The sequence below is a fragment of the Nasonia vitripennis genome, chromosome 4, assembly GCF_009193385.2.
Source record: "Nasonia vitripennis strain AsymCx chromosome 4, Nvit_psr_1.1, whole genome shotgun sequence".
Classification (NCBI taxonomy): domain Eukaryota; kingdom Metazoa; phylum Arthropoda; class Insecta; order Hymenoptera; family Pteromalidae; genus Nasonia; species Nasonia vitripennis.
The window spans coordinates 21,625,800-21,650,928 of record NC_045760.1 but is presented as its reverse complement, the minus strand read 5'-3'; the positions used below and the strand labels follow the sequence as shown (position 1 = coordinate 21,650,928).

General features: G+C 46.1%; 4 protein-coding genes across 5 annotated transcripts in view; 1 reads left to right on the top strand and 3 right to left on the bottom strand.

The window, feature by feature from the left end:
* Window positions 1-137: 137 nt before the first annotated feature.
* On the bottom strand, window positions 138-3,005 carry LOC100115521 (regulator of nonsense transcripts 3A). Of its 2 annotated transcripts, XR_004227535.1 has the most exons (7): window positions 2,715-3,005; window positions 2,200-2,614; window positions 1,975-2,126; window positions 1,218-1,890; window positions 832-1,142; window positions 302-608; window positions 138-230 (listed from the first exon to the last, which is right to left on the bottom strand). XR_004227535.1 is itself a non-coding variant. In XM_016989548.3 (6 exons), exons 1-6 carry the CDS (start codon window positions 2,847-2,849, stop codon window positions 399-401), a joined length of 1,896 nt encoding a protein of 631 aa, XP_016845037.2. In that variant the 5' UTR covers window positions 2,850-3,005; the 3' UTR covers window positions 138-398. The 2 variants fall into 2 exon arrangements, 1 of the variants encoding a protein (XP_016845037.2); XM_016989548.3 differs by having other exon boundaries at window positions 138-608.
* A 63-nt stretch (window positions 3,006-3,068) lies between these two features.
* Window positions 3,069-25,129, top strand: part of LOC100678042 (RING-box protein 2) — a 35,634-nt gene continuing 13,573 nt past the window's right edge. Inside the window, exon 1 of the mRNA XM_003427934.4 lies at window positions 3,069-3,603. Coding sequence (XP_003427982.1) covers window positions 3,450-3,603 — 154 coding nt within the window. The 5' untranslated portion in view covers window positions 3,069-3,449. The remainder of the gene's footprint in view (window positions 3,604-25,129) is intronic.
* On the bottom strand, window positions 4,174-10,060 carry LOC100115449 (facilitated trehalose transporter Tret1). The gene is made up of 6 exons (XM_001600122.6): window positions 9,689-10,060; window positions 9,180-9,308; window positions 7,429-7,552; window positions 7,176-7,349; window positions 6,720-7,099; window positions 4,174-6,623 (listed from the first exon to the last, which is right to left on the bottom strand). The coding sequence occupies exons 1-6, from the start codon at window positions 9,770-9,772 to the stop codon at window positions 6,039-6,041; spliced, it is 1,476 nt and encodes a 491-aa protein (XP_001600172.1). The 5' UTR covers window positions 9,773-10,060; the 3' UTR covers window positions 4,174-6,038.
* LOC116417235 lies at window positions 9,763-24,338 on the bottom strand. Its single transcript, XM_031929356.2, has 3 exons — window positions 23,578-24,338; window positions 14,030-14,542; window positions 9,763-9,870 (listed from the first exon to the last, which is right to left on the bottom strand). The coding sequence occupies exons 1-3, from the start codon at window positions 23,650-23,652 to the stop codon at window positions 9,847-9,849; spliced, it is 612 nt and encodes a 203-aa protein (XP_031785216.1). The 5' UTR covers window positions 23,653-24,338; the 3' UTR covers window positions 9,763-9,846.

Sequence of the window (25,129 nt, the reverse complement as noted above, 5' to 3'; positions counted from 1 at the left end):
TCATTATCTGGCGTTTTTAGAATTCCATCTTTTCCGGTGATACAGCGATTTTCTTTTGCATCAGTATACGCCTGCTTTTGTAATTTCACGCTACAGAAAACTGAGAAAAGAGAAATAAGGTACAATATTAAGTAGACTGTATTTACGTACGCACATTTTTATTTCTACTTCCTCCTCCTCAAACACGTATCTAAAATCAATTTCGCATCGATAAGCGTTCATTTAAAAATCTGAAACAATGGGAAAGAGTTTTCTCATAACTCGAACATCGGAAATATCACGATTAAATGTGAAAACTTACACAGTTTGTCACGCTCAAAACAAATAAACTACTCCAATTCACCAGACCAAGTACACACTTCATGCAAATGTTTGTCACTTGGTCGGATCAACTAACACTACATGTCGCGGCTGACGCTCCTCTTGAACGTCATGGAGCGAACTTCGGAACCGTTTGGTTTACCGGATTTGTATGAATTCGGGTTTCCGGATGTCGGCGTCGGGCTTTGAGAAGGCGTTACACGCTCTTCGTTTCCCTTCTCTCGCTCCATTCGCTGCTTGCTAAATTTGCCCATTCCCGGCCTGTATATCTCCATTGCTGGTCGGTCCTGAAAATACAAGCATTAGGTAAGACATTGTTTGCTATGTATTACGATGTCTATTTCATTAAAGCAAAACACATTTTTTAAACAAATAAAAATATGAACTTGTATCTTATCGTTGCGTTATATTATATGATTATGAACAAAAATTCCCGATTCTCGGTATCGTAGATAAGTCTACAAAAATGACAGTAGTCCTCATATTTTACCGCGTAAGCAATGAAATCACCTTGTTTCTAATTCTTCGTTCTAAGCGCGGATCTTTTTTGTCTTTCTCTTTTTCGTCGCCTCCATTCTTCTGCAAGTTATTGTCATTGCCTCCATCGAGTGACTTGTGCCGTCTGAGGCACGCGCCATCATGATCCCTACTATCGTCACCACTTCCGCTACCTTTGCCACCGCTTCCACCTACATTTACCCCAGATCCGTTATCTCCTCCACTTTCAAGTGAACTTCTTCGCTTAGCTATTCTTGACTTTACAGGACTTTTTTTCGTATCATTGGTTTCGAGAGTAGACTGGGAGAGACGTTCGCAGATTTCTGCCAAAATAAAATATGGATGTTATGTAATTTTTGAAACAATAGGAGTGTATTTATTTTCGACGTTATTCTTACCCTGAAGTTTATTGTCGATTGATTGTTTTGTATCTTGGCTTTGGTCCAAATCATTCTTAGTTTTTCTAGATGAATCATTCTGTTGTTCCGCTTGAGCTTTTGCCTCGTCAAATTTAGTGACTTCTCCAGACTTTTTATTTCTGTGTTTGGATCTGTTTTCACTCTCACCTTTTTCTATTAAAATTGACATACCAGCATCTTCGTAATCTTCATCACATTTGTCATTGACGTTATCATAATCGAGTTCTTCTAAAGTTTGCTCAATATTTTGCTTCTTCTGTATTTCTGCCAATCTCTTTTTCTCTAGCCGCATTTTCTCATAACTTTTGCCTCTTTTCTCCTCAAGTTTCTTTTCTTTATGAGAAGCGCTTTCTTCTTTCTCGTGGACACGATCTTCTTTCGCATGACTTTCGTCTTTTTTGTTATAAAACTTTTTATCCTCGAGTTTCTTGCTCTGTTTTACCTCTTTATCCTTGATTCGATCTTCTCTGAAATTTTTTGCAGGAACTTTGACATCTCGGCCCATCTTGTCTCTGTATTTTTCTTCTTTTTTGTTCCTATTTTTGACGTCTTTATGTACGGTCTTTTCCTTGTCATCTTTATTCTCTTTATTTTCTCTGTTTACTATGCTATCCTTGTCTCTTGTTTCCCGGTCTTCCATATTTTTCAACACCTATTATAAAAAATAATGTTAAACATTAATAATCAGAAAGTAATCGAGCAAGCACAGTCTTCTATGAATGATATTTAATCTTACTTTTGAAACCATAGGTTCGTCTTTACTTCTCTTTCTCTCTATATCTCTTCTGCGTTTCTCTTCTCGCTTCTCATCTCTCAAACGTTGTTTTTCTTGCTTCCTCTGCTTTAAGAAATCTAAAAGTGGTGTTGTAGTAACCTTTTTAGGCGCATCTAAACAATAAAAACACAATGTGATGGTGAATTTCTCATTACAGTTAAGCTACTTTAGAGTTATGGGACTTACGATCAGATGGTTGAAAAGAGTATTCAGTCTTTGGCTGAGCATTTGCAGAATCAACCTCTTGATTCTTTAAACTTTCCAGAAAACTTATGTAGTATGGATCACTCTCAATAGTTCCACATTTGAGATCTTTCTTTTTGCCAACTCGCTTCTTTGGTACTCTTTGGAAAGGAGCATATTCCACCACAGCCGGGTACTCTGTACCTTTTGCATCCACAAAGACATAGTTGTCGAACTTCTCCCGAAAGGCAAAAATGTCCTGTGGATCTACAAAATCTATGTAAGATCTGGAGAAAGCGTACTGACCCAACGACATGTCTGCTTTAGCAAAATACATGTAATCATATTCTGGTAGTGGAGAAACTTGCTCCAAAAACTGCTCCTGCGTCATGCTTGGGGGTAACCTCCTAATAACAACCTGTAACACATGACATATTTCTATATTGTTCAGAAAAATAATCATCACAGAAACAAACAGACTACCTGGAGCACAAACAAACAGTTATACAGAAACTAACCTTAGTCATGGGTCGGCATTTTTCCTTCTTTCCTTCCTTGGTTTTGCCGATTTCCGTAGTGGTATTCGAAGCATTTTGATCAGTTTGTTGGGTCGTGGTTGACGTTTCAGTGGATTGTTGGGACTCTTCCGTCATATTTTCTCCGATTCTGCAGATCTGGGAAAGGAAAACAAACCTCGACGAGGATGTATAGTAATTATATGCGTGGTTATATGTAATGTATGTGTGTCCACTAGCTGCAGTCCGATCCAATAGTCGCGACTCGCGAGCGCAGAAGAGTAGAACTGCGGCTAAATCCTGTAGACCTGTATTTTAAACATCGCGCATGCGCACTATTTGCTTTAAAATCAGCTGCAGAGCTGCTACTTGTATGTACCTATGTATGTTTAAAGTCCGTTTTGTGAAGTTAAAAGCAACAGTCAACTGTAAATCAATATTACTCATTGATAAAGAAACATAATTATATTTTTATTGATTATTTTTTATATTTATTGTTCGAAATTTGAAAAATCTAAAGTTTTTCAACAACTAACAAATTGCCGTCCATGATCGCATGTTCCGTCGTTCGCAAAATAAATTCGCATGCTACATCAGAGCGTCAGTAAGTATAGGTATGCGGTCAGTCGCTCACGAGTTGTTTTGAAGCGAGAGCATATAACATAGCGAGCATCGCTAGCTCTTTTGAGGTTATCAGCAGTGCACAAAGACAGTTTGCTACTTACAATCAACGTAAATATGGGTGATACCGAGCAAGAAAATACAGATCGTGGTGATGGGGATAATAATAAAAATGATAAACTATTCACGTTAAAAAAGTGGAATGCTGTTGCCATGTGGAGTTGGGATGTCGAGTGCGACACTTGTGCGATTTGCCGCGTCCAAGTCATGGGTAAGTTTATAACCTCGACAGTCAACAAGCCGAACCCGCTCGTTTGTTGCTAACATTTATTCTTTCATTCGCCTGTCTATGATACGATTGATTCAACCTTGAACTTAAAGTGCTTTATGATATAAGCATCATTGCAGCTATATTATGTATTTATTTAAAAAAGCTGTCAAATGATGACTTGTACTAATCTTTTCCTTCCGATTGCTTTCTAAATCAGGAATTTTACTTCATCGTCATCTCTTCAATACAAGTTTTGTAAATCTAAAAAGGTTTATTGTTTAAAACAAAAGTACTAATCTTTCCTCGATTAGTTTTAGCTTTCTTCTATTATTATTGACTACAACTCAATTCGTATACAGAAAACAAATAACAATTAGGTATAGGTATTTAACTTTTAAAGGAAAATCAGATGAAATAATTAACTTATGAACCTTTATCTATATGATGCTGGTGATATATATTATAGATATTTCTTTCAAGCGACCAAAAACTAAAAGTAGTTACGTATTAGGATATAATTTTTGGAGTTTGAATTCAAATTTTGGGGAAGTAGGAAATAAGTAGAGAAAGTTTATGGAAAAATTGTTCTTTATCTTTATCGCCATCATTTCAGTAGTGCATTATAATATATTGAGTACTGTCTAATCATTCAAATGTACTAAGTGCTACATAGGTGTTTTCAAACTCGATGCTGTACGTATTTCTCGTGATGAACATTCCCATCGTGCACTGATGCTAGTAATTTTGATTCTTTGATAAAATTGTTTTGAACAGGTACATTTTTTGAAAGTATTACAACAATAAATATTGATTAGGTATGATTATTTTTATTAGAAAAATAGCCATTGCTTCTTAAGAAAAATATCGCTAACGAAAATATATAAAGTTGGAATTATTATAGATATCACGTTTCAACAAGGTTTCGAGCACTGAACTCGAACGCACAGAAAGGAACCATTTTTCAGATCTATTTAGCATTCGTTGACATTCTTCCATAAACGGCTCGCATCTGGAGACGGCGCAAGGCCATGTTAAAATTAAGTACACGCTATTGATCCTGTACTTATATTTTTGCTTAGCACAAGTTTGATCGAATTGCACGTGTTATCCTTCCTAAAAAAAATCTGCCTACTTGATCTCAAAACTTCAACAATCTTAAATGCTACTCTAAACGCTACATCTATCTTCGAAAATCTTTAGAAGGTAAAAATTTATATTATAGTTATAATATAGTGTAGTAGTAAATGTATCATTGCATCGCTTAGTAATCTACTAATTGTTTATGTATCTCTCTCTCTCTCTCTCTCTCTCTCTCTCTGCCTCTTTCTTTCATTATTTACACAGAGCTATCTACAAATCTTGGAATACATAATTGCGAAAGAAAGGAAGAGCAAGAAAATCAAGTTTTCTCTACGTAAGCCTCTGACTATGTACAATTTTCTCACGGCTCGCCGCGAGAATCATGAAATATTCGCATCAATCAATAGCAGTAATTATGACGAACGCTACAGGTATATATCCTAATTTCTAATATCGCACCTTGGTTCTTTGTATCCCGTGAAACGCTGCACCTCGCGCGCAAACGTCGTCGGCCATGCGTTATTGCATTATTTCTATACCTATATACGCACGTAGCGTATACGACACACATCAGTTGCGCGCAACGCTATTGGCTTGAGGTAGACCCTGTCTCTGATATGATTGTCGAACAACAATAACGGAAGCTATACACTTAGTCAACAGCAATCGCTTTTCCTCATCGTCATATACCTATACGTAAACTGAAAAAAAACTCAGCCATTTTATCTGAAATCGCACCAGTAATCCGTAATTGTACGAAGACTCGCCAAAATCACCGTAGAGTTCAGTAGTTTTAAAGAATCAGTTCGGTCGTTTTTGCTGGTGTCCCGCGTAAGCGACCAGTTTCACGAGTCGCGACTCGCCAAAACTACCAGTGGCACACCGTTGTTCTCACTGAACAGTCGTTACGGTGGCAGAACGATCAAAACTACCGGACTTACAGCAGAAATAACTGTGTTTTTTTTCAGCGTATATGCGCATACATCCATCTTCCGACAACAGTCTCTAACAGCAGTCTCTACGACTCGTTTGCCAACAAAGACTGCACACAGTATTGCTCATTCTCGAAAAGAAGACAAAAGACGCACAACTTGCGGTCGGAATCGAACGAGTATATCAACTACACCGGATGAATGTCGAGTGTCGACCGATCAAGTTGTCCCCAAGTTCATCTGCAGGCTATAATTTACAGAAACATCTGATTGCGAGCGAAGTAAAAATATAAGTTTTTGGTCTGTCGCGAGAGAGTCGTGTCGGCCGCCGCCGATGAGTGACTGATCGCCCGATCACATCAGCAGCAGCCGCGTCATCGACTTGGCGCAAAGCATCATCATCGTCCGAACGGGAAGTGGGACTCAGCAGGCCATAGGCGTAGGCTTGATGTTGGCAACGGCGCTCATCCTCCTGATGGGTCCGGTGAGGCCGCGTTCGATCTCCTCGAGCGATCTGCCGCTGGTCTCGGGCACCCAGGTGATGACGAAGAGCAGGCCGAGCACGCAGATGGCGGCGAAGAGCCAGAAGGTGCCGGCCGAGCCGAGCAGCGCCAGGACGTCGCTGAAGGTCTTGGTGACGATGAAGGTGCAGGTCCAGTTGAAGCTGGTCGCGACGCTGGCGGCGCTGCCGCGGATCTTGGCCGGCAGGATCTCGCCCATCATGAGCCAGGGGATCGGGCCGAAACCCAGGGAGAAGCCGAGCACGTAGACGACGAAGGCCGTGAGGGGCAGCCAGCCGAGGCTGGCCGCTCGCAGCGGGTCCACGTTCTTGATGTAGAAAAACGCACCCAGAACCACTAGCGACACGATCATGCTGACGCTGCTCATGTAGAGGAGGATCTTGCGCCCGAGCCTGTCGATCAGGGCCGTCGCGAGGAAGGTCGAGGCGAAGTTCACGATGCCCACGATGATGGTGCACAGGTTGGCGTCCATAGAGGTCTCTGCCGCCTGCAATGGAAATAGCGTCGAGGGTCAGTCGTGCGCCCATTCGCGAGCTCGCGATTTCTCGAGACTTGCGTTGTAATGCATAGTTGCGGAACTCACATCGAAGATCATGACGGTGTAGAAGATGACGGCGTTGATGCCGGACATCTGCTGAAAGAACATGAGTCCTAGGGAGATGAGCAGGGGCTTGAAGTTGTTGCCTTTGAAGAGCTCGGTCAGGGCGCCCTGGGTGGCCTGTCTCTCGCTCTCGACGTGGGTCTTCTCGATGGCGGTCAGCTCGTCCGAGACGTCGGCGCTGCGTCCGCGCAGCCACTGCAGGGACCTGCGGGCGCGCTTCGTCTTGCCCTTGGAGATGTACCACCTTGGAGTCTCGGGGATCATGACCATCAGCAGAGCGAACGGCAGCGGCAGGATCGCGCCGAACAGGGCGAGCTTCCACCAGTTCAGGTACATACCGACCACGTAACTGACCAGTATACCTATCGATTTCGCATTCGTTACAAATGGTACAGTTCGCGATACTTAGCTTTAGACATTTCACCGCTTCAAACTTACCGATGTTGCCGAACGCCGTGGGCAGCAGGCCGAGCGAGCCCCGCACTTCCGGCTGGATCGTCTCGCCGAGGTAAACGGGCAGCGAGAGCGACGCGACTCCTACGCAGAAACCGCTCAGCGCTCGGCCGGACAGGATCATGGCGACATTGGAGGCAAGGCCAATCAGCAGCCAAGCTGTAATCGATCACGTTCGAGTTGAATTCGTTGCGAAACTGTCGCATTGCAAGGCTCGAATACAGTGTATAATACTCACAAATAATGAATGGGAAGGCCGTGAAGAGGATGGTGTTCCGCCTTCCGATGTACTCGATTAGGGGTCCGCCAGCGATCCCGCCGAAAAGCGCGCTTAGCGGCATGATGGAGCCGACCCAGGAAGACTGCAATCACAAAGGTCACGAAATCGTTATTACAAGTACTCGCGGCATGGTGATGGAGCAAGCGCTTAAGCATTCCGAAAATGTCCGTCCCGTGATTTCTCGGGGGACCTTCTGCGGCTTTTCACTTTCCGCCGGAAGAAGAAGAGGCACACTTGGCCTCCGGCGAAGGTTCCAGATCTCTCCGAGTACGCAGTCGGCTCATGTTTTTCGCGCGCAGATTCATCGAACCCGAATTCGCCGAAGCAACGCGATTGGCGCTGATTCATCGCGCCGAGGCTTGCTTGGAAGATCATGCGCTTCTGCACGTCGGCAGCTTGTGCGGGAAAGCTCCGCGTTAATCAAAAGTCGACGTCGCCGCCATAAGGATTAATTGGACTCGATCGAGAGCTCGCTCGCGATTTTGTGACTGCGTGTGTTATTACCGATGTAAGTGCGATAAGTGCTACCGAGAAAAAACGAACATATCGAACAAGATTCTCGCCGCGTAATGAAATTACACTCGGTACAACATCGATTTTCCCGCTTGATACATACAGAACTTTTCCACCGGCATTTACAACCGATAACTCACGTGTGATGAACATAATTGAAAAGAAAAAGCCAGAACGGCCTGAACGAAAGTGCCGGCCCAACGCGCAGGTAATGAGCATCGAAGCGCTCTATTTTTACACCGGCGGGGGCATCAATTAATCAGGAATAAGAGGTAGAGGAGCAGGTCAATTGTAGAAATGGAAAATCGCGCACGCACGTGTGGCGCGCCTGTATACGTGCACCCGGGGGATCGGCAGGACGCTTCGGCCAATCAGACGAGCCCCTCAATCGTGACGCAAGTGCGGAGGTCAGTCTCGGCTAACTGGTCGATTGACCCGATGGACAAGTTTTTTTATCTCTCCTCGATGCTCGATCGATTTTTCTGTTTTGCGGTGTTGCTTATTATTGGAAAACAGAACAATTGCTGGATTTTCGTTGGAACGTTGTTTGTGTCCAGTACAGCATAGCCGAGGAATCTCACGCGTCGGTCGCTCTCCGAATCAATAGAAATCGTTTTCGAACCGCGGCGCTCGAAGCATTCCGAGCCGATCGAAGTAGGTATCAATAGATTTAATTGGTTCGCTATATACGAACTCGTTGAGCGACAATAATCGTAGCGCAACTGCGACCGTTGTCGTTGAGCCAATGAGCGCGTGCATTGTACCGAGGAACGAGGAAAATGTGCAAAAATTATGCTGGAAATTGAGGGACGACAAAATAACGCCGGATACACGGGAAGCGCTGAGAGGCAGTCAACGTCCGTCGAATTCACGTCAGCGCGAAACCCGCGCACAAATTGCATCTTCGACTTATCGCTCACGTTTTCCCGGCAGCCATTAGTCTGAATTTTGACGCTGACAGCCTCTTAAGGAGGAAGTGGCCGATGAAGAAAAAGATTGCCGAAATTCGCTCAACGAGACAATAGGGCTGTACATTTTCGGTGCCGCTTATGCGCGATTGCAGCGAGTATATTTATGGTCATGAGATTATCTCGCTCGCTGGACAGCGTGATGGCGAGCAAACGAGCAGTAGACTACAAAGTGCGTGTATTATGATGTATAGGTATATTGCGAAGAGGAGAAAAAATGGTACTTACAGCATCTTTGGTGACTTCGAAATCAGGGTTGAGCGTGCTGTTGGTCATTGACACGATGGCCGGCGACGTGTAGGACGAGGCGAACCCGACGACCATAGAGCCGAGCGACACGGAGAACGCCGCCAACACCTGGAATCACAAAAAATCGCCGGGAAGCGCGTTAATCAACACAGCCGTAATGTATACTCATAGCGAATGACGGACTATTCGCGCGCGCATGTATTATGTAAACACTGGACGCTCTCCTGGGCATATCTATACGAGCGAGTAGACCATCGCGCGCGCGGTATTCGGCCTCGTGAATTTGGCGCAGGCCAGAAGATCAGCGCTGGAAACAATGGCCGCTCCATTGATAAGAATCGCGTTGCATGAATCCACGCGCGTGAGAGAATCGCATTCCCGGGCGTCACGTCTGGCCCGATAACCCGGATTCCTCGCGCGTTCTACAATCTGGCGCGTAATACTGCAGAATGCAACTAGCTCTGCCGCGCGCGGATGTGCGCGTGTACCTGGGAGAAGGTGCACTTGGCCACGGGCTGGTTCCCCGGCACCTCGATGTTCACGTGGGTGTCCGCTCGCATCAGGATCTTCATGTTGGCGGCCGATTGTCCTGCGTCCCTTCCTGATGACGATGGCTATGCCTATGCGGCTAGTGTATCGCGAGACGCTAGCGGAGCTGCTCGCGGAGAGACTGGCGAGAGCGGCACAACACAGAACGAGTATAAACAGCGGCTTGTAAATCAGCTCTATTGTCGGCGAGCAATCGATCCTCGACGGCGCCCCTCTGATCAATCGCGTAGACGCGTGTACGTATATCGAAGGATGGAAAAGTTGCTGCAGCAGCCCGTGCGCTCGCCGTATGTACACTCTCCTCGTGGACCCCTCGCGACTAGGCTTATATAGGAAGAAGCTCGCGGGAACCCCTTCCTTTCGCGGCTCTCCTCCTCCTACTCCTCCTCCTCCCTCTCGTGCAGCTTCAGCTACGCGTACGTATATTATCCTCGCGTGTGCGCAATTGTCGGCCGACGATGCCCCCCTGCAGCCGCCCTCCCGAGACGTCAGACGCGGGATCCGCGGAGGCGCGTCTCTCGCATCGCTCCTTGCGCAAATCGATATCTGGATCGGACGAGCATTAACTCAATTTTTCGCCGCCGATCGGTGAACGCGCCTGGCGTGACGCGCTCGCTCGTGCAGCCGTGTTTGCTGGAGACGACCGTTCCTCATGTGAAAATTCGCCCGGAGGATTTATCTGCGCGGCAATAAACTGCCTCGAGCGTCAGGAAGATTGCGCGCGTAAAACTCGTCGAACTTTATTAGAATGTCAGCGTTCTCTACTGCGTTTTTCTGCGTCTCCGCCGTCTTCGCGAACGGGACGAGCAATCCCGCCTCGTCTCGATTAGATTATTGAAAATCTCTCTAGCATTTTCTGGGCCAATAAAATCGGCCACGCGACGACATTGTTTTACAGTCTCCTTTTCTTTTTCCTCTTCGTCGTCGCTATAGCCTACATAGCTCAACAAACGCTGCGCTTTGTGCGAAAATCGAGGGCAGGTTTTCGACGCCTGTCTGCTGCATTATATGTACGCCACAGCTAGATAGGGAGAGATGCTTACGCGGCAGAGTTCCGCGTCAGCCCCGCTGCTCTTTTTGCTCCCACCGTGCCGTGATCATTCCCCGGCTTACATCCCATACACAGGGGATTCCAATAATTTTTGGATCTCGATACCCTCGCACGACAATTACTGCTATCGCGCCTGCAAAAATGAAGTCCAAATGTTTAAGCATTGCTTTTGCTCTTGAACGTTCATTTTTCTTAGTTAGTTGGTACTCAATTCGCAGCATGTTAGGAGAGAGAGAGAGAGAGAGAGAGAGAGAGAGAGAGAGAGAGAGAGAAACAGACGAGAGAGTTGGTTGAAAAAAGAGGCGCCACCTTTTCTCTTTGACATCCAGCTGCCGATCGATATTCCGAATTGGCCTCACGATCGCGATCGCTCGTCATCTGCGCGCCCAAGGTCCGTCTCTGTGTCGCCGCGAGCGCGAATTCCGGAAGTCATGCGCTTTTCTCGTAATTCTCCGGCCTGCTCAATTCATGCAAACGCACTCGATCGCTCGAAAAGACATTGGCAGGAGGCGCACATTCAGATGCGTGGCGCGACGACAGATGTGCTGCCCTTGACAATAGATGCTTATAGTCTATAGAAGACGCGCGACCATATCGCAGACTTGATTCAGACTCGCGATCTGATACAAGAGGCAATGGTTACGAAACGTCGCGTCGTTAATCGAGCCAATATGATTCGCGACTGCGAAAAAGCCGCGAGTTCGGAGGGCTGGTGCGTCGACCTTGCGCTCCTTGCGGCCGTGAGGTATCGCGCTCTCTCGCGGTACTTTTCCGTTTTGCAAAAGCCATTATTATCGAAATGCGCACAAGATGCGCCGCGCGTTAGTTCTGAGCATATTTCATAGATAATTTACGGTGCGTATATAAAAGTGAGATTCTTCGCGTCTTTCACAATGCGCAAGGCACTTACGCCTTACACGAACGCGGCCGGAAATTTTCCATTTTTTCTCGACGCGTGACCAGAGACGGTGCTCATTTCGGCGCAGTCCTTTATCTCTCACTGCAGCGAGTCAAGACTTTCTCGAGAGATAGCCCGAGATAAATAGCGCGAGGTTTTTTAATATTAAACGCTGGAACATAATTGTCGCGTTGCAAAACAACAAACAATAACGCGCGTTTGCCTGTACAGAGCTTCAACGGCGGTGTCAACAAACGCCGCATTTCATCGGCGACGACATTCTTTCGAATAAATCCCGCTCCAGCACTCGGTTATGCACAGACACCTGTCACGCGGCTAATTGGAAAAGCGATGTTTTACGCCACACTCGTACATCTTATTCGCGGGAAATTGATCTGCTCGTTTTGGCGAATTCGCGCTATTCTCGCGCTGATGCAAAGAGCTATTACGCGATCCATCCCATTATGCAATCTACTGCTCTGCTCGGCCTGAAATGACAATGCCGACTGTTATACTACTCTGCTACGCCTCGTTATTCCGAATTCTTTTCCTCGCGCGAAGGCACGGATCGATTTGCGAAAATCGCTCGCTGTGGACAAACTGTTTTTTGCGAGAAACGCACGCGATATATGGGGATGGCGAAGAGAGAAGCGGATCGCTCGCAGGCGGCCGATCAGACTCGCGTCTGTTCTACTGTGCGTCGCGCGTACACTGCATACCGGCGTACTGGATCTCACCGGTGCAGTATATAATACCTTTACGTATAATTGTACTTTGGAATGCGTTGCTTTAATCTTCCGGCACGTTGTACCTTTTGTTAACAATTTCGTCGTATTTATTTCACCATAACAGTCATATTTATATAATATTTTCGTTAATTGGTTCGACAACTCGTGCGTTTGTTTATTATGTTTGTTTTACAAGTGGCACCGAGTACTTATCGAGCCTGATTATAATTTCGAATGCCTGGTCACAACCGAATGGTAAATTGTTTATCTCAAACGCGTTATTAATTAAACGTCATTAATTCACCACGCACGCATTGCGTAATACGCATGTAATCCGCGGCTAATCGGCCAAAGTATAATCTATCGAATTTACGATGACACTACATCAACAAATCATGGCGGGTCGCGACTTCGAAAATCTAATTGACTGTACATTACTGTCGATATGTTCTCCCAATAAATTCAACCTTGTATCAGCCGTAACCTTACATGCACCGGTCTTATCCCCTGCACAGTTCATTTGCCTCTCGATCGATCTCGGCGTCGCGCGCCGGAAATCGCGCGTGATTCGACTCAAGGTACGCTACGCGCCAACTGCAGTTCACGGATTTTCAGCCCCTTCGCCCAATTGCCCGCATATACACACGCGCGTTGAGGCTCGTATGTGATTCTCGTCCGAGCACCTTGACGGATTAATTTCATTCCACGTTGCTCCCGATATATCACTGTCACGTGTTGTGGCCGCGATTGTCAAAGTCATTTTCGTCAGGAAGTCACGCAGCGCGTGTCGTCAGCCTCTCTTATTTTCGCCGAAATTCTGCGGCGCGAGCGAAACATCTCACAGCTCCGTGCGCCCGACCGGAGTCGCATGTGACTACTGATGGTTTGTTCCTTCGGGCAGCCGATGCGATAATCGATCCGATAATCGAAAAGAGCAAGACCATTAGCCGGACAACAAGACGAATCAACGTCGGAAAAAGACGCGGCGCTCTATCGAAGTTTGTTGTTTGAATTCCAGAAAAGTGACGAGTCCTCAGAATTCGAAACTATCGCACACAAACGCATAATGACGTCTTCGTTTTCTGTAAATATTGACGGGCGGCTCGCAATCGCTTATGCACGCACGCATTGTGTTAATTTCCCTCGGACTTTCTCGCCGCTGCTGCATTATGCTTATCTCGAGATGCTCGAGCAGCGAGTTTTTCTTTATCTTCGCCGTATAGGACAGAGAGTGAAACTATACGCGCGCAAGCCTCGTCCAATGTCGATCCTTGAACTGAACGTCAAGTAGTTCAATGGTATCGGGCCTATTAGCTCGAGCTATTGTCTTTTTAGAAACGAGGAAGTGTAATAGCCTCTTGATTTACTCGCGCGTATTATATGCGTTTATTTTTTCCACAGTCAAACGATACGTGCTTTTTCTCAAGCAAAATAATAGTGTACCGAGAAATAGCGAACAAGAAGTGGAGGATTCGAAGTGAAGAAGAAAAAGGGAGCGCGTTTCGAAAAAAAAAAAGAAAATATGTGTACAATATCTCGAGGTCAACGTTCCGATAGAATGACTTATACTGTTACACTTCGTAAACAGCAATACAAGACGTACCTGACTCCAGTAGAAGTGAGTCCTGCGCTTCTCCTTCTCGAACTGCGAGACGACCACTCGACAGGCCGCCTCCGGTTTCTTCAGGTCCTGCGAATCCATGAGGATCTTTGTGTCGGACGCTGGCTCGTCCTTTCTCAGCAGCGGGTCGAGCTGCTTGTAGTCGACCTCGCGGTCCTTGCGCAAAGGATCGTAGATCTGCGAGCCGTTCAGTGTCCTGTGGTGGTTGTTGCGCAAATTCTCAGTATAATAGTGCTGTTGGCTGCTCTTGGCTTCTGTCGCGCTGCTCGACGCCAGCTGTTCCTGGATTTCGACCTGGGCCGGGCTGCTGCCCTGCTGGCGACTGCTGCTGGCTGAACGCTTGTCAGCGATAAGGGCGACCTGACTGTTGAATGGACTGACGTTCGTCAGGAGGGTCGCGTTCGAGGCGCAGTCCTGCACCAGGCTCGAACTTCCCGTCGAGGAACGGGCGATCGAAGGCACCCTCGTGTAGTACTTTGGCAGGATGGCGCGCTCCTGTAAACATGATTTTGTTATTAGTTAAAATTCAATCAAATTTTCACTCGGATGACGCGCAAGTGCGGGGGCTGAACAAGATGCAGAGATAAGGATTGATTGGATTAATACTGTATAACACTGACTGAACTCATGTCTCGGAGACACTTATGGTGTGTATCGCATGCCAAATGCCCAAACGGAACTGAACGAGTCTCTGTGCATTATATAGAGTGTCTGTAATAGAGGATCGTTGATTGCTACTATTTGGATATCGGACATTATCGCAGGCTGTCTGTCAGTTTTCGTGTATGTGTGCTGTCTGTTCTTATATGCTTTACTTTACGATGATAATTGATCCGGCATTCCCAGTGATGCATCGTTTTTTTCAAATTAATTTTTACAAGATAGTTCTCCAATATCTTGTGATGACTGCGTAAAATCCTCCAACTTCTAACACCGAGAGCTTTTCAGCGGAGACGATAGCGCGACCAACTATCAAGATCATGCGTCAATTTTTTCAAACGACCGAGAGTTTTATTTTTAAAAGTTTCGAAATTCCTTTTTCGGAAAGTCTTTATAATGCAGTTTACTCGAAATAGTCGTTGATCATCGATCGAAGTGAAGCATAACATTATCACACTGCTAAGCCGAATCTCGCGCTATCAGCATAAAGATGCATTTCAATGTCATACTTGTGTATCGCTTATCGAAAAAATAACCAAAGACCCGTGATGCAAATGAGTTCGTGACCCAATTTCACGGCGTTTTCATGCCACTATCTCGCGCCATCGCGACCCAATTGAATCCCTTCTTTTTTGCCTGCCTCTCGAACAACAAGACATCGCGCGCAATCTTACTCTTCTATAGAGAATTGCGCAAGCTCTCGAGAATATTTACATGTGAAAGCGATTAGCAAGAAAAGCGCGAGATCTCCTTAAGTTTTCACACGCGCGGCTATTACAATCTCGCGCGAAGACGAGGCTGGACAAAACTGGATGCTACTGGCCGAGAGTTGTACGCGATAGTGGAGCAAAAGGGAAGAAACGCGTAAACAACGCGAAAGTGCGTCATGTTGCAAGATTCCGATATCTGATTTTTCTTTACAAGCAGTGTTTTTCGTCTGGATACATGCATGCTAAACGCGCTCGACTTCGAGATTTTTCGGCTGCTTCACACCCTTTTGACAATGATGAAAATCAGTTTCATTAAATTCTCAAATTTTTCTCTAATCAGTTTTTATAGTTTTCACAAAGAAGCAATAGTTCATGCATGTCTATTACTAATTTGCGTCTGTATAGACTGTCAATTTTTATTTATTTTTGAACTTTTTAATTTTTTTTATTCTACTTTTGATTCTCTTGTTTGGACAAATTTTAAAATCGTAAGAAGCTAAAGCTCTGACACCATTAGTAATTTTATACAGACCGTCGATTTGTTAAATAAGTTTTAATGAAAATGATACTTAAAAATTTCACTCGCGAGCACGAAACTACCCACCCCTTTCATTTTATTTTTGCAAAAGCACAGAAGAAATCGGTAAAATAAAACATGAACACATACCACTCAAAGCGTCGAACTTTACATTTACGAAGTAAGTAAGTAAAAAATAAACTTGGACCAACGGGCTTTAGGACTCGAAACCGCCAAAGTACCAAAAATCACTGCCGCTTCTCGAAGATCTCTGGAGTGAAGTGCAGCTCGGAAGACTCCGGCGATAATGAGGCAAACAATGCCTCGTCGAGAGCCGCGGAGAGCCGTTTAAGGGGATAAAAGCCAAAAGTTGGACTATTTATACGAGCGAGATTTATCAGTTTTACAGAGTCGTAGTGATCGGAAACCTCTGAGCCAATAGGAGAAAAGGGAGAGACAGCAGACTCTCTATCTCTCTCGGTCACTCGCACTCTCCGCATGTTTATAGTTGAACTTTTCTGCCGAGCTTGCCGATAACCTTTTCAGACTTCTCGTATTGGCTATTATGGCCGAGCGTTGTACACGCGCCAACTTTAATACGCTAGTTCTATGAGTTAATTTGGGCCATTTTTCCCGCGACAGAAGAGAAATTAATTAATTAGTGCAACGGCCATTGCCGCGATTCCGAGTATCTGATAGTGGTTGGAACGTAGAAGTAAAAAGTCGTTGCAAATGTGATAAAACGTCACGACAACGATTGATGGTCGATTGAATATTTTGTACAAATCAGTCCCAAAAATTAGTTTCTCAAGCTTATTTAGCTTCACTTCACTATCATTAGATTGTATCTTCTTTCTATAATATCAGTAAAATATATTACAGAGATTATGAAAACGTGCTGCGAAATTTCGTGCTATCAGGGCATAGACTCATGGTTTTCTAAAACCAAACCTGTATATAGAGATAATCCAAATTTTGACAGCACCATTTTTTCATCGATGTCTTTATGTGTTACTAAGAAACTGTAATATCACGTGCATGGATACGTGTGTGCATTTGTTACGCGACCCTCAAGGCACCCAACATTATAGTTTTTCCGCTGATGCGACTTAACTTTACAAAAATCGAGAAAGTCATCACAAGAACGATGCACTCGTTGCATCATAACTATTGACAACCAAACGACTGCAATCTTAATGCACAGAGTACCAAATTTAACGTTTTTACTATGACACTGTGATTCACAGTTTCCAATGACACGTTCCACGAACGATATATTTAATTTTTTTCTCCTTCGAGGAATAATAACGATTTTAAATATCTTACGAAAACAATTACAGTGAATCTTTTCGATTTACGTGGATTTTACTTGGATATTCCGTACATTTTAGAGAGGATTTTATTATCTTCTCACGGCAAGCATCGTTAATAGTTCTCCCAAAGGAAGATTCTATGTCGTTCGGTGAAATGTATGCAAAATGCCGTAAGGTGTCTCATAACGACGTTTAGATTAGAGATGCACTAAGAATAGACTTTTTTATTATGTGATCGAGATGCTTTGTTTTTGAACTTTTATTATTTCATGCGTTAAAAACTCGAATATTGAGAGGCTTCGACCTCGATTGCTCGTAATCTTTTCATGAGTACAAACTATCTTAATTGTTCTACATCGAATATATCCCCACGATAAGTAGGGGATGTGGGAGCCGAAAACACTGTTTTTCTGTTCCATATAACTTTTTGAATAAAGCTTGCAATGAAAAACCAAGACCAGAGCGCCATAGTATTGAGTTTACTTAATCATTCTACCGAAAAAAAATACCAATCGGACTTTTGATTTTTGTAAAAATTGTGAAATACGAGCGGGTGTTTACGCGTGTTTATGCGATTACAGCGACAACCTCAAACACCAATTTTACTTATTAACTTTTTTTAATTTGAAATTTCATCAATATAATGAGCAGAGCGCCATAGGTTTGAGATAAATGAATCATTCTACCGAAAGAAAATGTCAATACGACTTTTAGTTTTATTTTGGCATTTGAAATACTAAATACCCCGTGGCGGATTTGCGAAGCTATAGCTCTCACCTCCCCTTAATGACGAAAAATCCCTCATACTTACGGGAACGATAAACCAATTAGACTGAAATTCGAAAGGTCAAAAAAATTTGATAAAGTAACTTAACGATTCGAAATAAATTTATCTCTGTTAACATCGTAAAAAGCTTTCACATAACGAATTGTCACTGGGTTCTTACCCCGATTCATCAATGATTCCTAATTCCCTAGCAATGCAAAGGAGTTCCGAGCTTACAGCGAATTGATTGACAGCTTTTGTATGGCAGTTTAAAAAAAATGGATTACGCAAGCTCTGATACACTCAACCTGATAAAGCGCCTGAAAGCGCGCAACACTCCGTCGGTTCTTGCGAGCAGATCAGTCGGGCGAGAGGCACCACTTTGTCTGATGCGCCTGTTTCCCGATATCTCGGCCGTGTGTACGAGTTCAGCGGGTCGCGCTTTTTCGGCGCTCAGCGATCTCTCAAAAGAGCGCATTATATTCAAATAGCCAGTAATTCATGAGCCAAATATCGAATTTGGCTCATGAATTACGCGATCGCGAATACAGATAGCGTATTGCACTGATCGACATGCAAAACATGCGCTTACAGTACATTCAAAACAAATTTACCATAATTATCGGCAGCGCATATAGGACACTGTGTAATATATAAGAACTTTTAGTCTACATGCACGAGAAATAAACAATTTTCTTGAGAAGTGCATATGCGTTATATACCTACATGGACTCGGAAACCAAACGTCTGCAGAAGGGCGCGCGGGCGATGAATCAATTTCGTCTCGCATACTATATTTATGCACTTCATCGATTTTTGTCCTCGTGCTCGTTATTCATCCCTATACACGTATAAAGTGTATGTGCGCACACGAGTAAACGGAGACTTTCGCGAAAAAAAGCCATGCGAGAGCTGTGTAAAACTGAACAAGTGCAATTTCACGCGTGCGCGTGTCTTATAGGTTCTAAATTTAGAGCGTTGCGACGGCAGCGGCAACGTTTAAAGAATACAACCTGCTCTCTCTCTCTCTCTCTCTCTCTCTCTCTCTCTCTCTCTCTCTCTCTCTCTCTCGCATTCTCGCTTGTGAGCAATGCATTTATCGCATTCTTTGCAATTAAAAGTCGCGCTGTCCCCGCGCTTTCAGTAATATTCCACTGTCGAGTATATATAGGTGCGTGAACGTTCTTTGTTCGCGACCGCGTGTCTCGCGCGTTATTCGTTTTCCTTTTTGGATCGATGCTCGTTTCGGACATTTTTTCGGTATACAAAACTGGTAATATGGACAAATTAGGCAGCTTATTGCGCTAATGACCAGCTGATCTATTTCTGTCCGCTCTCGGTTCTATATATAGGTACAAAAACTCGCGCGGAACAGGTTTCCGCAAAGCTAAAACGCGTTACAGGTGACGCGTGTAGTCGCGAAGAGAAACGCGTCGAAGAAATATGAACGCCGTGCGTGCTCGCGGCCCAAAAAAATACACAATCGCGCGACCGAGTGTCCTCTGCGAGGGGGCCGAGTTGAATCTTCGAGAAAGCGCATCATTCGGCTGCTGCGCAAAGGGTACACGCGGCCGGGCCTGAAATAGCGGAAGCCTAAAAGTAGGGCTCGAGAAGAGAGCAAATGTTGTGCTGGTCATTTTCTTGGTCCTGGCATGCCTCGATCCTCTCGGCGACGGTTGTTGGCCCCGCACACCTATACCTACGGAGATATGGGCTGGACTGCCGCAGCTGCGACGACGCGTAGCTGACATTCGCCGACCTGCTATACTTAGCTCCATAACGTGCGCATGCTTCGTGTTTGCATTTTATTTGGTATTCGTTGGGGAATAGAAGGAAATTAAAGAAGTAGTGTGCATCTGGCATGTAGCACATTCTATTCGGTAATCCATTAAGGCATGGTACAGCATTCCGTGAACAGTGCACACTTATAATGGCAATCACACAACATAACGTAAACGTCACGTACCGAGACAACGGACACATTGGCATCGGGTCATTTTTGCGCTGCATCCCATACAACACAAAATCACACTATGTAGTTTTGAAAATACATGTGCGAGTGTGATAGGCGTTATGCGTGCGAGCTACGAAAGCAGGCATAAGTGATCGCCTTGTTTTTCTGCTATACCATAATATATCCACCTAATGCGCGCGGAACGACTTCTATGAATAATCGGGACCAGCGACGCAGCAACTACGTCAACGATATTCGCAAACCAAGATTTAGGCACATATACAGCAAGCGCGGACGCGTCAGCTGACAAAGTCCCCGGAAAGTATCGGTATGGTGCATGATGTGGGAAAATTTTTATACGAACAGCCGAGAAATCAGACACTACATTACGATTAATTAGATTAACAACGACACGTTCCAGCGAGAGCTTACCGACCGCTACGCTGCACTTATCCGTAGCGGAACACTCGACTCGCTGTCGGAATCTCGTACAGCGGAGAAACATCGGGAAAAATTAAAGTGTACACGCGCATGCCGACGTCAGGCGACGACGCGCGTCTGTGATCTTCATAGTGAGCCCGAGCCAAACAAGTGTCGTCGACATCTCTTTCTGACCTCCTCCCACGAATCTCTGAATGAAAATCGTGTATGTATGAGAGAAATCGGTGATAGACGTCGCGACCGGTCGATGACGCGATAATTGTGCCCGCACGCGCCGGACCACGTGCTTGAGTCACACGTGGTGCGTAGCCCGAGATTGTCAGTATTCCATAATCACGATTGCCCATGATTGTGACCGACTCGCGAGAAACTGCGTCGGAAAGTTTTTTCCTCTCCCGCATAATCTTCGTTAAACTGCTAGAATTCTTCCAAATTTACTTTGACAAAACAATGAGGCGCGTTTATCGGCTTGTACGATAAGAATTCGTTTATTTACATACCGCACCTACAGTTTGCTCGGATTATCCTCTCAGTTACGCAAAAGCCCGCGCGATCGGTATTGAGCAACGCGCGCATTATCACCGACTCCACAGCGACGCGTCTGTCTAAAGTACAAAGTATACAAACCTACGAGCGTAACTCCGCAGACGCGCATAATATCGCGAGTCAACAATCTCGCGATAAGAGTTTCGCGAACATACCGGATATTCGAGGCGACGACCTTGACGCCGAGTCGCCGTATACAGCGATACGATTATACATCCGCAAGACAGCCGAAAGCTCGCGGGTGGGAGAAGAGAAAGAGAGATGCGTGGGCGCAGCGATAACGGCTCGGCGCTGCGCTGCACGTGGCTGTATTATACGTGCGTGCGCGAGAGAGCGCAGGTTTAAAAATAGCCGCGCGCGGCTTTCGTTTTCGCGGCGTTGCGTCATTACAGGGTGTTCGAGAGAGATCGCGCTGATGAATCGACGGTCACGGCCGATGCACCCGAGAGGGGGCCGCTATTTTCAGCTGGATATCCGCGCGGATTTAGAGACTGGGCGATCCGCGGACACGCTGGCTTCGCAACGCGATTTCGGCTGAGCAGAACGAGCGAAACCGATGAGTCGATGATACGTGAAATTCGGTCATCGGGCCCCCGCGACTCGTTTCACAAAGGCACCGACTTGCGCTTACGGCGAGGAAAAGAAAGTGTTTCGGCTGAACGGCTGCACCCGTAGAAACGAGTCCCCTCCCGCTTTTTTTTTGCCTCGGTGCTCTGGTATCTCTCGGATGCATCTCGCGCGCATCGATAGAGATTTTCCGGGGACGCATGACTTTAAAATTTTCCATTCATCGCCGTTATAAGTTTTCTCGACGGCAGCTCTCGGGCGCACATAAACCTGTTTAGCCGGATAATTCTTCTTTTTTATTTTCTCTTTACGGTGCCGCGATTGCACGCGGTCTAAGGCACACATTCGTTCTGCTTCTCTTCTTCGTTTATTTATGCGCAGCCTTTATTTTAACTATTTTTCCGCACTCTCTCTCTCTCTCTGTTTTTGCTCGCGCGTCTCGTTTCATGACTTTTACAGACGACATGAAGGATACACAGAGGAGACTGAAACTAGAAAAATCACACATTATTTTTCTCGTTATCGACTGGCATATTGTCAATGTTTACGTCGGGTATATAAACATATGTCGTAGAGACAGGCTCACATACTGCAAACAAAGAAAAAGTGGCATTACATTATAGCGCAATGAAAATTCCTCGCAAAACACATTTTTACAATGGGACATCGGAGTAAGAAGGTGTATAAAAATCGTGTCAGATCTGGTCAGTGGCGAGAATAAAATACGGAAGAAAATCGAGGTGACACCTTGAACAAAGAGGAGTCGAGGTGCAATTTGGCAATGTTGACAAATTTCTCGTCGGTTTAGTAAACAGTTTATTAGTCCACGAGCTACGTGTTTAACAGCAAACTGCCGCTTTCGAGAGACTGCACTGTGCTTTCAATTCGTTGCAATTAAAAGCCATTGTCAAGTTATGCCACAAAAAGTAGCAGAGTATCGTGTATGAACGTAATTATCCGGAACGGGCAATTCCGTCTCGATCCAATTCTCCCAGTCAAGTGCAGCAAGGACAAAGAGATGGGAAAATTATACCTATCGAATAAGGGACAACGTCTCCGAGAAGAAAGTCTCTGCTCGAGGAAGAAAGACCGAGAAGCATCGGCGGTGTATATAGCGGCTAGGAAGAAAGATGAGGAGAGCACGCGTGCGTGGAGAGACGCCGGAGAAGAACCAAAGAGAGAGAGAGAGAGAGAGAGAGAGAGAGAGAGAGAGAGAGAGAGAGAGAGAGAGAGAGAGAGAGAGAGGGGGATAGAGGAAGAAAGCGAGAGAGCGCGAGTTACAGCGACGGGGACGACTGTGGGCGTTGTGAGCGTCGGTCGGGGCAGCAGCTGAATAACGCATGGAACTTTCCAGAGCTTCCAGGAGATCGGAGAAAGAGAGACTCCGGTGCACACGTGCAACCTGCAGAGCTGCACGTTGCGTCCGTCGGAATGACACGGTGTTTTTTTGTCTCGACCATTATGTCTTGAGCGATGAGTACGGGAAAATCGTGCTGATAATTTGCAAAGGAGACCTTACTGGGAATCTCGTTTCGCAATGCTGAGTTGCTCACAGCACACAAAACTGGAGACAGTTCCTCTATATTGACTCTGCGAATTGTAAAACGAGCTTCGGAGATAACGCACAACGATAGCGCAAAATCGAAGTACTTGGCATCGGCTCCGAGTGGTAAGAACCGCTGACTATACGCTGCACCGCTTTTATCCACTCCGATACGCCGCACCGTGGCTTACATTCGACCGTGTGCTACGTGCCATTAGTCACGTTATCCTTGCCCCCGTGGATCCTTCTAGAACACGAGAGTCGAGCCCCTGCTGCCGCGCCTGCAGCGGGACCGCGCACGATCGGTTGGATCGGCCGGTCTTGAAAGGAAAATCGAATGAACCGTTTGTGACGTCCTGGCGCGAAAAATATTCCGCATCGGTGCCGTCGCGAGCGGTCAGAATCGCGAGTTCGTCGGCGCGGAGAATTGTCTAGAATGCAGTGCCGGTTCGATTTTGCGCTACCATGCCGCCGGCGAACCGAAGCCCAAAGACACATGCACCCACGGCTTACCTTGGTTTTGCCAAAGTTGATGAGGCACAGAGGCCATGGCTGCATTATCTGCCGCCTGTTCTGCGAGGACGACATGTTGACAGCTCGCAGGTAATTTCCTTCTCGACTTGTCGGAGGGCCGACCGGCTTCTCGGCTGGCGTGCGCCTACTCCCAACGCGTCAATCCGCACGTGGCTCTGTTGTGACGATTGCTGGGCTGCGCAGCTGATGCCGTCTCCTCGCGTATAGTCTGCTGCGCGATGCTGGGGGACCGTCCTTATCGGCTCGGCCACTCGCTGCGAATATAAGCCTACTCTGTTCCGCGGCCACTCGAGGTGCTGTCGGTCTGAGGCTCGAGCGCCAACTGCCGGCGCCTCTCTCGAGTTCTCCCCCAAGCGAGATTTCGATTTCACCGGCTACTCTTGACGTACGCCGCCAGCCAGCCGCGCACAGGTAGGGGCAGCCGCGCGAAACTGCTCGGCGAGCGACAAGAAAGAGAAATTCTTCTCCTCTGTTGCAACTCGCGACGGCAGCAGGAAGCAGCGACCGCCGATGTTCGCGCACTCTTTGATGATCTTTGTGACTTTCCGCGGGCGAGCACGTGGAGCGCGATCGCGTGATGCGTGTGTGCTGGTCGATTGGCAAAGTAAACAAAAGTTCGCAAGCGCGAGTGTGCACGCGTATGCAGTTGTGGTATAGGGCGATAGGTTGTCGCAAAGGAGAGAAAAGAGCGCGACGCGCGATCGACACAGTGACTCCTGGACTCTCGCTATATGCTAATCAGATCGCGTGCGGTCGCGCTTGTCTTTTATATACGTGAGTGCGGGGCTCGCTCCGTAAGCACCGCCTACCCGATGTAAAAGCGCCGTGCGCCTCTCCGATGCCGCACCGGTGGTAGGGATGAAGAGACTCGCGCTCTACGCGACACATGTGTGCGTGCGAGGGACTATACGGCACGCCGCGCACGAAAAGGAGTGGGATGTCCGTGGCTGTGTGCGCGACGAAGTGTTCAGATTCCTCTGCGGCTGCTAGAGGTTCAGTCTAGTCTCATCTCGAATCGATTCGGGCCTGGGAAACCCTAGCTCTCTTTTTCCCCCGCGATGAATCCTGACAGGATGAGCGATGAACCGCGAATGATGCTGATTGCGGTTTGCGCGAATGTCATGTACTCTCAGATTGCCGCGTTGCAATCGTCGGTGGAAGGAGATTTTCCGAGCGCTTCGAACGTGTCTTTGACTGTATTTCTTACTGAATTAATCCGCCGCGACTTTTTATTCCATTTGAACTGGACACCGGCCGCGTATCGTCAATTGCTACGAGACTGAAAATCTTCCATGCACAAACTTCTCTCGATGGGTGACCTTTCGGCGACATCCTTTCTCCGCTTCCTGCTAAAAAAATCTTCTAGTTATATTAGCTGAAAACCCCAGTGTAGGAATACATGTATAATCTCACCTTAAGAATTAGCCAAAAGCGAGCGTATCTTTTTCGATGACTCAGCCACTATCCGCAGACGGTCAATCGCCATTTCATTCTTCGCTTGTCGTCGGAATCAAAAAGAGAACAAAAACCC

What these genes read in the sequence shown, in the direction of transcription:
- LOC100115521 (XM_016989548.3), bottom strand. Translation starts at nt 2,849, where the DNA reads ATGACGGAAGAGTCCCAACAATCCACTGAAACGTCAACCACGACCCAA. An exon ending in AATGCCGACCCATGACTAAG is followed by an intron (nt 2,615 to 2,714) that starts GTTAGTTTCTGT and finishes CATGTGTTACAG; the next exon opens with GTTGTTATTAGGAGGTTACC. An exon ending in ACGAACCTATGGTTTCAAAA is followed by an intron (nt 1,891 to 1,974) that starts GTAAGATTAAAT and finishes TTTTTATAATAG; the next exon opens with GTGTTGAAAAATATGGAAGA.
- LOC100115449 (XM_001600122.6), bottom strand. Translation starts at nt 9,772, where the DNA reads ATGAAGATCCTGATGCGAGCGGACACCCACGTGAACATCGAGGTGCCG. An exon ending in TCGAAGTCACCAAAGATGCT is followed by an intron (nt 7,553 to 9,179) that starts GTAAGTACCATT and finishes TTGTGATTGCAG; the next exon opens with TCTTCCTGGGTCGGCTCCAT. An exon ending in CACGGCGTTCGGCAACATCG is followed by an intron (nt 7,100 to 7,175) that starts GTAAGTTTGAAG and finishes CGAAATCGATAG; the next exon opens with GTATACTGGTCAGTTACGTG.
- LOC116417235 (XM_031929356.2), bottom strand. Translation starts at nt 23,652, where the DNA reads ATGTCGTCCTCGCAGAACAGGCGGCAGATAATGCAGCCATGGCCTCTG. An exon ending in TCAACTTTGGCAAAACCAAG is followed by an intron (nt 14,543 to 23,577) that starts GTAAGCCGTGGG and finishes TCATGTTTACAG; the next exon opens with GAGCGCGCCATCCTGCCAAA. An exon ending in CTCACTTCTACTGGAGTCAG is followed by an intron (nt 9,871 to 14,029) that starts GTACGTCTTGTA and finishes CGCTCTCGCCAG; the next exon opens with TCTCTCCGCGAGCAGCTCCG.